The sequence below is a fragment of the Cyphomyrmex costatus genome, unplaced genomic scaffold, assembly GCF_001594065.2.
Source record: "Cyphomyrmex costatus isolate MS0001 unplaced genomic scaffold, Ccosl1.0 scaffold11, whole genome shotgun sequence".
Classification (NCBI taxonomy): Eukaryota; Metazoa; Arthropoda; class Insecta; order Hymenoptera; family Formicidae; genus Cyphomyrmex; species Cyphomyrmex costatus.
In genome coordinates this window covers 383,672-398,592 of record NW_017275063.1, presented here as the reverse complement: position 1 = coordinate 398,592, position 14,921 = coordinate 383,672, and the positions used below count along the sequence as shown (strand labels likewise).

Below are 14,921 nucleotides of genomic sequence, written 5' to 3'. Positions count from 1 at the left end.
TAGTACATTTGAAAGTGCGTTATCATGCCTCATAATGGATTATTATTTTCAACAAGCTCGGCGTGTATAGCAAATATTTTAGAAGCACTCGCTCGTGTGAGCGAACATCTGTTTGACATACAATGGCGGAGAAACGGCCGTAACGAGAAGGGCCAATTTTAATTTTATGATAATACTGTATAATACATGATCAGTTTATATCGCCACCGTAACAATAAGCCAACAGGGAATTTGCAAGGCAGAAGATACAGGCTTGACGAACTCGATGACGCATGAGCGTGCATTATCGATTATTAACAAATTTATTGCTAACTAAAATGATAAAATTATAAAATAAAATTATCGTTATTGCGAAAATGTGGAATGCATAATTTTGTAAAATGACATTTACGAAATTCCGAAAGGGAAACATTACCGTTTTGCGAATTGCAAATTCATTTTCTATAAAACATTTTAATTGTAGATTTCCCTTGATAAGTACCATTTTCAGTATCATACATGCAAATGTTAATGGATAAACGCGAGAGTGATTCCGTATGATGTTACCAGCGTAAATGTAGCGACGAAAAACGGCGGGATCACGCGATTAGGTTTGTTGCTTTAGGATCGTGTTGCTGAGGAAACGACGTCGTGGTTAGTCAGAGCTTCAACCGTGGCAGATGGTGCAGCCTAAACAATGACAAATGTTCAACCGCACGTTCTGATGCTGTCTTTCAAGCATCACCAATGTTACCCCAAACAATTTTAACATAACTTTACTTAGATGACGTATTAATAATAATTCTTCGAATTTAGTTAAATATATGTATATTTTCGATTCTTCTTCATAACTTCTTCTGCATATACCATTGGTGACAGATTTTTATATCTATAAGTAAGCGAAATTTTTTGATGTGCTTTTGCGAAAGGCAGAGGAACGCAACTGCTATGCAAATTATATGAGAGAACCGTTCGTGACAAAAAGGGTTGATTGGCGCAAAACGGTGAGATTAACACGCTTCCTCCTTTTTTTGAGGGAGCTATTGGTTTTTTTCCTCGTGTAGTTATTCCACCCACGTTTTGTTTACCGTACCACCGAATGCTTGCGTAACCGGAAACGCTGCTGCACGATTGACAACGGATACGGAAAGAGAGAGAAAGAGAAAAAGAAAAATAGACGGGGCCATGACCAAAATGCAAATTCGCATGTATTCTAATACGTTAAATCGTAGTTGCCAGTGATTTTTATCTGACAGTTTTATTTTGTGAAGGTATACAAGCTGTTCTTTGAAAGATCTATGTACATACATGATTTCCATGAATAGTAAACAAACATATTTTATACAAGCGTAGACGTCAAGAAAACGTTTCTTAAACATTACAATTCTGAAATTATTTTAAGAGCTATTATAAGAGTCTGGCTGTAAAGGCAATTCAAATAAAATCCGAGAATCTCTTTCGTATATTTGATTTTCCGGTGAGAATAGAATCGTCGTGGAGACTGACAATAACGGTGAGGAAGGCATTGAGGACATCGAGGGCAAACCGGAAACCGGGTCAACGAGGTCAAGTGGCCAGCCGAGTGATCGAATTGGTCCTCGTTAAAAGACTTTAATACGCGAAACTGCAGCAACATGAGATGATGAAAAAACACGTTCAATAAATGACGCGATGCTCACCGTCGGGAAGTTCTCGGCATTCTTTCTCTCTTCTCTTTTTCCTTGCGCATTTCGTTTAATCTACATTTCTCTTTCTTTTGTTTTCTGTGTATGTACAGACACGCTTTGCATTAACCTACTCGCGAAAGCGCGAGTGCAGTGCTCATTAACTGAAGCATCCAACCGCAATGATATTGTGGCAAATCGTAGCAGCCTTATACGTATACTCGTATATACCTTTCGAAATTGTAGCTTATTACGCATTGCTCTTGTTTATGAATGCCACATATGTATATATACATATTTGAAAAATGTTTATGGCCTTAGGAAATATCTCATTATCGGAAATCTGTTTCAATAAATAAATAAATAACATTAAATATAATTTTGAAGATATGAATTTTGTAAAGAATTATTCAAAAAAATATTTTTGATGTAGATAAATAAAGATAATGTTATCATAACTTTTGTATTAGATATTTTTCATATCTTGAATAGTTTCTGAGATATTACAAAAAAGCTAAAAATCGTTTTACATATAACTGATTTCATTCCTTAAAACTTTTTCCTTATTAGAAAATATCAGTCGATATTTATATGTATAATATTTATATGTATAAAAAGTTTTATTAAAATTAAAATTGTGAGCTTTGAGAGGTTTCCTTGTCAGTTTTTATACCAGTAAAGAGCATCAACGAATTAAAAGAAGAAAATTAAATTAATCGAGATATGAACAAATATATTAAGTTAGAATAGTTATATAATTATTTAAGCTATAATGAATGTAGTAGTAATTTAGCTAGCACGGAGCACTTGTGATAAATCAAGAAGGATAAAACTAGTTGCGGCAAATTAAACATGGTAGATATAACTAATTGAACAAACATAAGTTAAGCATAGTAAATTTTGACAGCATTTTAGTATTTAAGTTATATATCACACATTAGCGTAAACCGTAATTATTTTACTTCGTTGATTTTTCCTAGAATTTTCCTCGAATTACAGGTCGCGGTTAAATTTAGCGCCTCCGGTTCGGACTCCGGAGTTCAATCGATATTAACCTACCTCATTATTTATGATTAAATTTTCCCCGCAGTGAACTTGCGTGTTCCATAAATTTTATCGTCCCAGGAACCTCGAAATTATCTTCCCGGTATTATTAATTTGTGTAACCGTATGCGTTTTGTACTCTGCTTTTTATTTAATTTCTTTTTAAAGTCACATTTCTCCGCGGTTGCTTTATTAACTGCACTCGTAATAAAATGCAACAATATCCTATCCGCACTGTCTGTATTACATATTCTGTACTCAAAAATACATCGGACAATCATAAATATTCATTAAAAATATTTATAATGGTAATTACATATATATATATATATATATACGCTTTACATTCGCCTAAAATTGCCTTCGTAACGATGTAATAATATGGTTTCGCAGAGCCATTTGGAGTTTAGTGTAAATTAATTTACGTTAATATAATTTATGTTGAAAAAAATATTTAGTCGGTGTACATCAAAGCGTGAAAAAAATTAAAAAATTAAGCACCTTTATTTTTTTATTTTCAGAAGTCTACTTATATTATAAGTCTAATTATATCATTGGTTTTAATCATGTGTAAAAGTCAAACGACGCAGCGTTTACATAGACGTGGACATTGGAAGTGCAATGTACAGACGATTAGCTCGATCGACTTTACGGACACTTCCGCTTCGGTAACCATTTACAGTCCCGTTTTTCCGCTTGTACGCCACGTCGTTTGCCACCCTGTCGTTTACGGAAGCACACGGATGTCGAAAGTCACGCCTAGTATGCAATGTGGTGAAAAGGTTGAGGAAACATCGCCGTTACGGTTCAACAAGCGTTGATGCGAAGTCGTGCAAGAACATGCCAGTCGCGCGCGTTTTCCAGGAAACACGAAGAAAAAACCAAACTGCAAGTTTGACTTCTCCATTAATGGAGACTAGTTAACCCTGAAAACGTAGATCGGCGCACGGTCAATTCCTGCACTCTCGTATTTACACTGAGTGAATCGTTTCTCTGGAAATATTATTCGCAAACAGCAATACAATAAGTGCAAAATACTCTCTGTTATAATTGGTATTCTCAATTTACCACAAAATAAATTGTAAAATATTAATCTCAAATAATTTTATAAAATATTAATGTATTTGTTGTATTAGTTTAAACAAAACACAAAGACATTACCTCTTCGTAACATGGTTTACAGGTCACAAATTTTAAACATATAATATTTATTGTAATGACAAACGCGTACGACCACAAATTTAGAATATATGGTAAATTATAAAATATTAATTATACAGAATATTTGTAATATCTCTCTCTCTCTCTCTCTCTCTCACCGAAGATCGAACATATAGTCTGCATTATAATTTAAATAAACAATGTCATCATGCACGGGCTATTAATTTTAAAATTAATATATCTATTATATATGCAATATTCACAATGCAGAACGAATATTAATTACCATTGACAAAATTGGATTACACATCTGTAATTTACTCACCGCCGAAATGTAATGCCATTAAAATTTGACACGTTTTGTCCGTTCGCTCCCTTAAACACGGAAGGCCAAACGAGATGAATGGTCGGACGACATCAAAGGCGAACACTCTCCTTCTACCTACAGGCCTACGTGGATATGCATACGCGCATACGCTCTATGCTCAGACACAAAGGCGAGACTTTTCCAAGAGGCAACCTACCATCTGACCGCGACTGTGCATCTCGGGAGTATTGTATTCTGCCGTCATAAGCAATGTAACTGGTGTACGTTCCTAACGTTCGTGAGGAAGCCGAGATTGGAGATACGGAAGAATGAGAAAAAGAGAAGGAAATTTCATCGCTGTCTTTACAACTTTGCGCTCATCATGACTGCGGCTGTGATAGGAATACCTTCTATGATTGTCGTATTTTATGATTTGCTGTTGCAGCTTAGCTGCGCTGTGTGTGAAATTAAAGAAGAAATTATCACACATTGATATTATAATTATAATTATAATTTAACGTAGAATGCACAATGACCTTCTTGAATCTATATCTATATTTTCCTTAACATTTAAAATTAATTTTTTCAAATCTTTAAAGAATGAAGTTAGATCGCGTTATTCGATCTATTGCATGATTGTTAATCAATTTGATTGAATGGATAATATTCTGATAATTTTTAAGCATTTCTTTTTTCATTTACTGCGACTTTGCCGAAGATTGTGATCTTTGACACGCAGATTCTTTGCGTCGAGCGTCGCAGATGATCCGAACGTGATCCATCCGAGAAACACGTTTCCCCCTTTTGCTCTTTGGAAAAGAGATTCTCCTATTTTTTTATCAACGCTATCGCGGAAGCCGTGACCGAGTTTCTTCACCACGCGACTTTTCTTGCAATTCGATAAGCGCAACTGTGATGCCAGAACAAACGATATGACCTTGTCCTTTTGTTCGACTGCTTCAGGGTTCATTGGTGTTGCCGATAACGTTTAATGGGAGGGCTCGCGTTAGGCGAACTTTATGTCGCTTTTAATTCAACTTTCCCCATTCTTTTCATGACTTTTTATTTGACCTTTCCCATCTTTTCCATGATTTATTCATACTGCTATGTCATTACATCCTCGTTGCTATTTTCCGTATTAGAAAATATGTTGCAAGTTGATAATCGAACTATTTTTGTTTTTAATTCGTTAACTTAAACATTTATTTGTTTTCTTCATATTTATAATTAACGAGATCACGCGAAAGTATTGTGGAAAAAAATTCAGTCTACAGTCTATAAAGGAAATGTTTGAGAGTTCTCCTCGCGTTAAAGAGACACATCGACGGCGCGTTTAAACACTAAGTCCGATGGAAAGAAAAGGGCTAGAAGGGGAAGTCTCTGAAAATATCTCTTTGTTCGAGACATTCCTCGATATATTTTATCCGCCTTAAATGGCGGCGTAAGCAAGCAGTGACGTGGTGCGCGGTGCAACCGGTTCTCCAAAGCAAAAGGGATCCGCGAACAATGCGGGAGAAATCTTGCGTGCTCGATGACCAAACACGGCCTAAGTCCAACCGGCACCCTCCGCGGGTCGCTTGCGTGTCTCCCTTCGTGGACGACGGACGCACGTGCGTGTTCGCGCGTTTACAAGCCGCTCTATATGGCCTCGACGAAACATAACTGGTAAAGAACGCGTAATACGCTATAAAAGATACCTTATGACTCTGAAGTATTGAGAACAATTTAATTTCAAGAGATACACGGAAAATTAAAATGACTTAACTACAGCGATAAGAGGAATGTATTGATTTAGTGTCCACTAAAGAAGTAGTTATCCTAGAAGATCTTATACATACTATTGACAAAATTTAATTAAAGAGATAATCGTAGAAATAATAATAAAATTTATATTCAGATTTTTTTGAAATTTTGATATTTATTTTTATATCATAGTTTTAAAAACTAATTTAGGAATAATAATACATAATTATTTTTTATATTTATATTTTTATTACTCTCTCTCTACTTCTTCATTTAAAAACTGCTGTGATATCTTTATAAAAAATTATTCTATCGTTAAATATACATATTTGTATTTATATATCTATATAAAATTTTACAGTTAAAAATATGTTTAAGTTTTCTAATATTAAATGTTTAATTAATTCTTAAATGAAGGAAGTTTCTTGATAGTATTTGAAATACAATTTTCTTCTCGATATTTATTTTATATGATTTTTTTAATTGGGCAATTTGTTTCGAAAGATGTTTTAATTTTATTAAGTAGCAGGATGATTATGGAGTCTTCCTTCGGTAATACTATCTTGCCTGGCCCTTTTAGTTATCATTGGTGGTCTTTCTATAACATGATATTATAACAAACATGAGGTGATGAGCGAAGGCAAGAATACTCTCTTCAGAAATGTTTTTAAATGAAATATTTGTGCAGTGAAATGTTTCTTTCACAAACCGAGCGAAACGATAATAGATAGGATCTTTACTAATAATGTGAAAGTAAAAAATAGAATTAATTGTATAGCATTAGTTAACTTTAATTTGAATTAATTTAAATTTAAATTTAATTTTTATTTTATGTTGGTAGTAACAGTAACTCTTGTCACTAAAATAATTCAAATTACAGTTTAACACAATTCTTTAATTTTTAATTTTAGTAAAAATTTATACGCTTTTAAAACAATATGTCATAAAATATATATCACCTATAGACTATTATATTTCTACAAGCTTTGTATATTTTATAGATTTTTCATGCTTGAGAAATTGGCTCTAAAAGGTGTCGTTTCAGTGAGATTGTAAATTTTCATATCATGAATATTTTATGAGACATTTTTACGAGACAATTTCTTAGTTCACATATTTCACATATTTTCTTGGCCTATTTTTTATTGTCAAGATGTAAATATAATTTTCATAGTATGTCTATATATGCGTGTGGTTTATGAGATAAATACAATTGAAACGTCTGAAAGCAGGTAGATTAAATGGGGAAGGAAGATCGAACATCAATCGTCCTAATGACATCCCGTGATTTTAAAGGCTCTTTTATCGAGAAAGTCGGAAAACGTCGCATTTAGGTATCGCTGATACTTGAAAGGTTTTAAAGATGCACGAAGACAAGCGAAATTATCCGCGTAAAAATAATTCTAACCATATTAATTAATAAATTATTATGATTTACCAAGCTAAATTGTTTCACGCTTTTCTCATTTTCGTAATGTCGAACGTTTTTTCACTAAGAATAGCTTTTTATCGTTTTTTCTTATTTTTTTCTTCTCTTCGCCGAAAGTCGGAACAGCGCGAACGCGAGCTTTTTTATTTCCTGGCACGAATCGGAATTCGTTCTCGTGGCGGGCGATGGTGGCGGCGGTCGGGAACAAGACGCTTCCTTCGTCTGGAACGACACTCGAGGAACCCCTAAAGATAGCGACACCCCGCCACGTGTCGACTAGCAGACTTCCGACCGTTTCGTCATCTCAACGAACGCTTTCCGCGAAATTTGCAGCGATTTTAATGCGTCAATATTAATGTCGAAATTACGTCCACGTTTCTTTTCGCACTTCAAGCATATTAAATTAAGAAAATGAGATTGATGATTATGTTATTGCAATTCGTATGTTATTAAATTCCATTGAATGAATGGGCTCTGTATAAAAAGAAATATATACCTGGTCAAATGTACAATAATTGTAAACAGAATGCATTGCTAAAAAATAAATAGAGATTTCTTCAAAATAAGGTTGTTTAAAAATAAGTTCTTAAAAATATAAAATTTGCCTAAATGTAATTTGAACAATCAACAATTATTATTATTACTCTTGAGATTAATTGTATAGATATATAGAAAATAGAGATTTTTAATAATTTTTTGTTTTGAATTATTCAAATCTTTCTTTTTATTGACACACACAAGTTTATTTGTAAACATCATTAAAATAAAAAAATTGTTTTAAAATATTATTATTAAAATTATTTTTTTTAAAATTATTTTATATTATTTAGACTTAATTTGTTGGATATTATTTACATATACTATTTATATATATATATTATTTATATATATCTAAACTAAAAATTTATAGTTTAATTATACGTTATATAGAAAAATTCCTCTAACAAAAAGTACTTAAGTCCTTAAATATTAACGTATTTCTTTTAAATACAATATCAATGGTGATATAATTTAATAGCAAGCTGAGCTTGTTTCTAATTAATTTCTCGGGCTACACAAATACCTATTCTCCTATACAAGTTTGCATATGCATGTTTAGCTGGTACGTTTATGTACAATATATTACATTTACATTTTGCGTAATATGATATATGGTAAACCTCTGTAAATCCTATATAGTCTTTTCCGATCTTGCGACCTATAATTTACGTTTACGACCGTGCAACGTAACAATCTAAAAAGAATATTTAACGCGAAATAACTGACCGTGACTCAGCATGCGAATGAACGTTTATGTCTTGCAAATTTCCATAGATCTTTCACCTCTTTCTTGGCCTTTACATTCTCTTTTGAAAATTATCCGCAATTTTTATACTTGACAAAACTATACTTTAACATTAAGAGGCCAGTATTCGTCAAATCTTTATTTGCAAATAAATCCATTACTAAAAATATATAATATGTTAATGCACTTAAGGATGCATATTTTTTTAAATCTTTTAGGCAATAAAGTCATACTCTATTACGTGAAATAAAAATTTTGTGTTTATTATTCTTACCATGCAGTTTTTTTATCAGACTTTTTGGTCAACGTGTTTGTTAGACAGAAAAAGTAATAAAATAAAATTAATACACAGGTAAAATGTTAGTAAAACAAAAACTAGTTTTATGAAAAGGTCCGAAAAATATTTTTCTTTTACGATTTCAAGTATGCTGAATGTTTTTCAGCACCAGCTGGTTACCACAATTTTTTTTCGATATATGATACACAGATAAATCGATATAGTTAAGCGTAAATAAGCACTTCGTATTTGCACGCACACATATATCCGGTATACGCAAACGTATATTCCGATGATGGAATTACATAGTGCACGTTTTATCCTCGTTACGGTAACGATCTCGTGTCACAAAATAATTTCCACTTTGATTCGTTCGCGTTTTCGCGCTCGTTAGCAGCGTGTAAAGAGAAAAGAAAAGATTTAACCATGATTTCTATCAACATGCGACTCAATAAATCGTCGTAACTAGTGAACGAATCAATTAAGAAAAAGAAAGAGAAAGAGTTATCATTTCGTAATATCGGCTCCGCATGCACGATCTGATAATACATACTGAACTATTTCTCATTTGGTCGGTTGGCAAGTAATCACGGTAATGTGCATAAATTAACAGCCTGGCGTACGAGAACGTAGAGTAGTTGTAAATTTGCGAATACGTTATAGTGTTCAATTCAATGTGTTAAATTCAATGTGGAGTATATTAGATTTCAAGCTTTGAATTACGATCAAATCGTAAACATAGATTTTCTTAAATTTCTTTATCGATTAATAAAATTAAATTGATAACTGCAGTATCTAATAATATGTGAACCTTATCATATGCAAGATTTTGTTAAAGACAAAAAAATTGAGGGGAAGAACATTTTTTATATCTAATTTTAATTATCATTTTATGAATGATTATGTTTTATTTATTTAATATCGTTGTATTTCTTTTCTCTGTTGCAGCAAAATTATCTCATGAGATTCGGTTACTTACCTGAGACCGATTTGGAGACAGGAAACTTGCGAATGGAAGGCCAACTCAGGGATGCTATCAAAAATCTTCAGGTAAGCAAAATTATGATATAAAGAGAGATAAGATTTCATCTCATTGTAAGATACAAACGAGAAACCGTGTAGTAATTTAATACCTCTACTCTTATGTAAAAAAATACTATTGAATTAATGAAAAAACTGTGTTGGAACGCGAATAGTGGACAATATTGGATTCGAATGGTTTTTCAATTATTTTTAATCGTTTCCAATTTTTTCGTGAATCCAATAGTATTTTTCCAAACGGGCAATCTTTCAGTTTTTTATAATAAACTACTTTTTTCTATGTAGAGATATAGAAAAAGATAGTTTATTTTTAAGAATTGCGTAGAATTTTCTATAAAATTTACAGTTTTAGAATTTTAATTGAAGTGTTTTATTTAACAAATTTATTCTACAAATTTTTAAATAGAATTTAATTACGCATCAATTTCTGTAATTTGGCTTACATAAATTGTTATTCTCGTTGCAATTTACGTAATATAATATTTTGAAGTAACAATAATTATCAAATATTATTTAACTATATAGGCTTTAGGTACATCAATAGAACGGAGGTAATAAATTTCTTTATTCATGAAAACGCTATCCATCGATTCCCCGGAAGCTGTCGCGAATTGATAGGAATTCTGTCGAAAGAAATAGGAAAATAGAGCAAATGTCCCGAGGGATTTCGTCAAATGCGGCCATATATCCTCCTTATTCTCGATTCACATGTAAATCTCTATTGAGCGAACGCGCGAGAGCGGCATTCTTACTATTTTTCTCTCGCAAACGTCTGCATTCCTAATCATTGTCTGAGAGCAATAGGATTGGTTAGATTACTGGTCGAAGGGATCAAACTCAAATGTGAGATGAAACGCATCAGAATGCTTCGCATATTCTAATCTCAGATCTAAAGCTCGGGGTTCCATCTGTAGACTACGTCTCTCGATGGTTTTATCGATAATCACGTTTGTCAGATTCCAAATGCGTTTCTGGTTGAAATGTTCGAAAGCGTTTATCTCTGTTCAAAAAGATAAAAAAGGATTTACTTAAACTAGAGGAAGCGATTATGTTTTCCGAGAAAAGCGCAAATGATAAAAGAGAATATTTATCGTTTAAAAGTTTTATTGTTTAAAGGAAGATAATAATTAAAACAGTATGAGATAGATTCGTGGATTATTTAATATTTTTCAATACTTTTATTAAAAAATGATGTGTAGAGAACAAATATGAAGAAAGAAAATATTTGTATCTTTAATACAAGTATTTTATATATTTATTGTAAATTATAATGATTTTTTATAGAAAATAAAAGGAGCTTATTATGGCAAAGAATAATCGGTATTGCATAAATAATTATATTTACTATTCCCAGTATTTCTCGATTTTTAAAAATATTGATTATATAAAATAAATGGAATTTTCAATTTGTGATATATTTTTTTGTTTACATAAAATACTTTATGTCAAAATAAAATTTCAGTTTCATGATTATGCTAAATTCTGATGAATCGTGTATACTTTCAATTTTTAGAAATTTGGTGGCATTCCCGTGACGGGGGAGATTGATGAGGCAACAAAGAAGTTAATGAAGGCTAGGAGATGCGGAGTATCGGATCATCCGGATCCCAGATTTGCCAAGACAAGGCATAAGCGTTTCACCATCCATGGACAACAATGGCCGTATCGAAATCTTACCTGGAGGTAAGTATTCGCCTTACATCAATAGGATAGAGTAGTCTTAATACAATAGAATTACCGACAACAATAAATTACGGAATAAACCAAATATGTGAAATAAGATGAAATTAACAAAAACACTATCTTTTTAAAAATATATATTAAAATATAATAAATTAAATATATTATATTAATATATTAATATATATTAAATGCATTTTGAAAAAATACATTTTTATACCTACGATAGATATAAAACGTAGATTTGATGCTTTTGCAAAAAATGTATATATTGGATAATATTAGGATAATGTTAATAATATTGTGTGTTATAAAGAATAACCAGTTTATCGTTTGCAACATTAATTTGGAAGTTCTTTATTGTATCTATATTATTTTTATACTGAGTATTAAAGATTTCTTATTGCTTTTAAGAGCATACAAAAATTTTTGTAATTACTAAATAATGTAATAATAATTATTATACGTATAATCATATTTTTACGATTAATTTATGACATTTTTCAAAATTTTGATCTCTATTATAAAATTATTATAATATCTCAATTTTAATTCGAAAAAATCGAAAACAAAGCAGTTTACTTTCGGTTTTGAAAATCGTTACTCAAGAATCCGTATCATTTCATTGACGTCATTTCATTGACGAGGACGCGTTCGTGGATGAGTTGCAAGTCATGCGTGTTCGAGATGAGGCACGGCCGGCGCGCGTTTTTCATGGCGACGAAAACTGGCGGACAGATTTATTCGCGGCTCGTCGAGGAGAACGATAATAATATCCCTCGCGTTTCTCGACGCGACGATAATTCATCTGTGGGGTACCTGTTGGTCCGAGTCGCTCTAAACAGGATGTCTGGCCCCTTAATTGCGAGCTTCCTTGTGTCGAGACCTCGCCCCGCATTAACGCACTAACCCGACTCGGAAATGCCATTGACATTGTTGATACTCGGCCAACAGGCGAACCTTCTGAGACGCCTTACAAATTATAGAGCGGCGAAAATGCTGCAAGAGCATTTTCTTGAGAAGATTAGAAACGCTTTAACATGCCAAAACGGTATTTGCACGCTTTTCTTGACACGCAAGTCTCTGTTATTGAAACATGCTGTGAGAGACTTCGAAAGTATATACCTTTTATTTCCATCACATATATATAACACTTTCTCTGTTAAATTTTATAAGTTTAAGCAAAACGTTTCCTTGTATATTCTATACGCAAAAAATATAAATGTTAATTTCTTTCGGTAAATATATATAGTAGTATCATTAATGTTTCAGCTATGAGATTTCCGAGAAATGGATATATATAAAAATAAGACATAACATTTTCTATTTAATCTTTACATTATATACATAATTGTATACTTAATTAAAAATTTGAAAAGAAACCAAACGTATACGTATCTGATTATTTAATGATCAGAACGTATATTTACGTTTAGTGATTTAAATTTATTAATAAGTACAGTTTTAATTATCTTCTTAATTATTTATGATTGAGCTTAAAGAGTCAATTTTAATATTTGCGAATATTGAATGTGAACGATAAAACAGATCTCTGTTGACTTGAATCATGCCGGTATCACAGAAAACTAACGGATTTGCGTTGATACGAAGAATAGCTGCAATATCGGCTTTACTTTGATGCATCATGTGGCACCCTCTAGCAATCAACTGATAGACATGACTTTATTGATTTATAATTAAACCGCGTTAATTAAACAAAGTATTAAATTATGAAACAATTCGCATTTATATTTATTTGTCGGAATAATTGGTATTTATTGTGTTATGATTGCGACATTTTATTTTATTGTTACACTATCTCGTACAAAATTATAATTTTTTTTATATTTATAGATATAAAACGTAATTTGTTTAGAGCTAATGTTGTTGCTTTTATTTATTTTCGATAATTATACGTTTTGAAATATTATAGAAGTTAGAATGATATGGACAAGTTGAAATAATGTAGAAAAAATTTATTTTAACAGCGCGATTTTAATTTATGATACATGCATTTCACAAATTGCACATTTACGTCAATATATTTTTACTCTTTTATCGTGTTTACATATTAATTCGCAAACTTGCGTAATTTTTAATAACTATAGTACATATTATAGTCCTGAAACTTTAAATTTGTTAGACTATACTTAGCAGAAAAAAAAGAAACAACAAACAAACAAAATATGTTAAAGTCGAAAAAATTGCTTGTTTTTCTTACGATTCGTAATCTGTTATCGCTTTTGTTACTTTCGTTAATTAACTGTGCATTGTCTAAAGTGCACTTACTTACTCTCAAGCTGCACTCTTCGCGACTATCGTCGCTATCTTGTACGATATTTAGCATGGTCCCTAATATTCATGTATGCTAATTAGCTCGAATTCTACGGTGAGCCCGTTAATTAGCCACCTTAACGAACCGGATCTTCCGGCAGCAACGAGAAGGACCACGAAAAATATCTCTGTAATTTTTACTCTCATTGAAAAATTCTACAGCAACCAAACCCAAATTAAAGTGCGTACCGACATAGATTGGACAGATCGAGCAATTAACTTCGTTATCCGGTTATCATGCTACAATTCCTCCACGAATTCAGTGAATCCATGTGAAAAGGCCAAAGCCGAACAACCAGCCCTTTGTGTACAATTTCGATAGGAGCAAATTTGACAGATTTTCGCGCTCGCCGAAAACGAGGGTTCGTTTGCCTTCCTAACTAGGCTCTATTTGTTCCTTCCGGTGCGTTTGGTATCAAAGGAGAATATGAGTTTTTTTATGGGGAAAATCTTGCGAGACTGCATTAAAAGTGCCATTTTTTTTAAAATTTATTTTTATTTTTATTTTTATATTTCGTACTTTTATTTTATTTTTAAGTGCATTTCTTTATATATAAAAGTTTTATTTCGTACATTTAATAATCCACGTTGTGGTTTGTCTAAAAATTTTATCCTCAGTCGTATGAATCTTCGTAATAAAAAAATATACTTGTATTTTGTTACTTCTTAAACATAATTATTTTTATGATTAGCAGAAATTATATTCATTTTTCATTTGCAATTAAGTACGATTTTAATTGCGAAACTGCGGAAAAGAATTAGAGTAGAGACAAGCTCTGCGTCTTAATGGCAAATGTGTAGGGTAAGAAATTAACGGCGACAGCACTTCCGCTAATTTTCTCCACGACCTTCCGAGCGAGTAGCTCGTCGAAATTAATGACGTCTTTAGAGTTCCGAACGTGAATTTTATATGCTTTCATCCCCATAAATTTCATTTTCCTTTTCTGAATTTTATTTAAGTAAACGACTTGAAATAA

General features: G+C 32.1%; 1 protein-coding gene across 1 annotated transcript; it reads left to right on the top strand.

Moving 5' to 3' along the window:
* The first annotated feature begins 9,849 nt into the window (after positions 1–9,849).
* On the top strand, positions 9,850–11,617 carry LOC108776000 (matrix metalloproteinase-2). The gene is made up of 2 exons (XM_018542492.1): positions 9,850–9,939; positions 11,444–11,617. The coding sequence occupies exons 1-2, from the start codon at positions 9,850–9,852 to the stop codon at positions 11,615–11,617; spliced, it is 264 nt and encodes an 87-aa protein (XP_018397994.1).
* Positions 11,618–14,921: the final 3,304 nt, after the last annotated feature.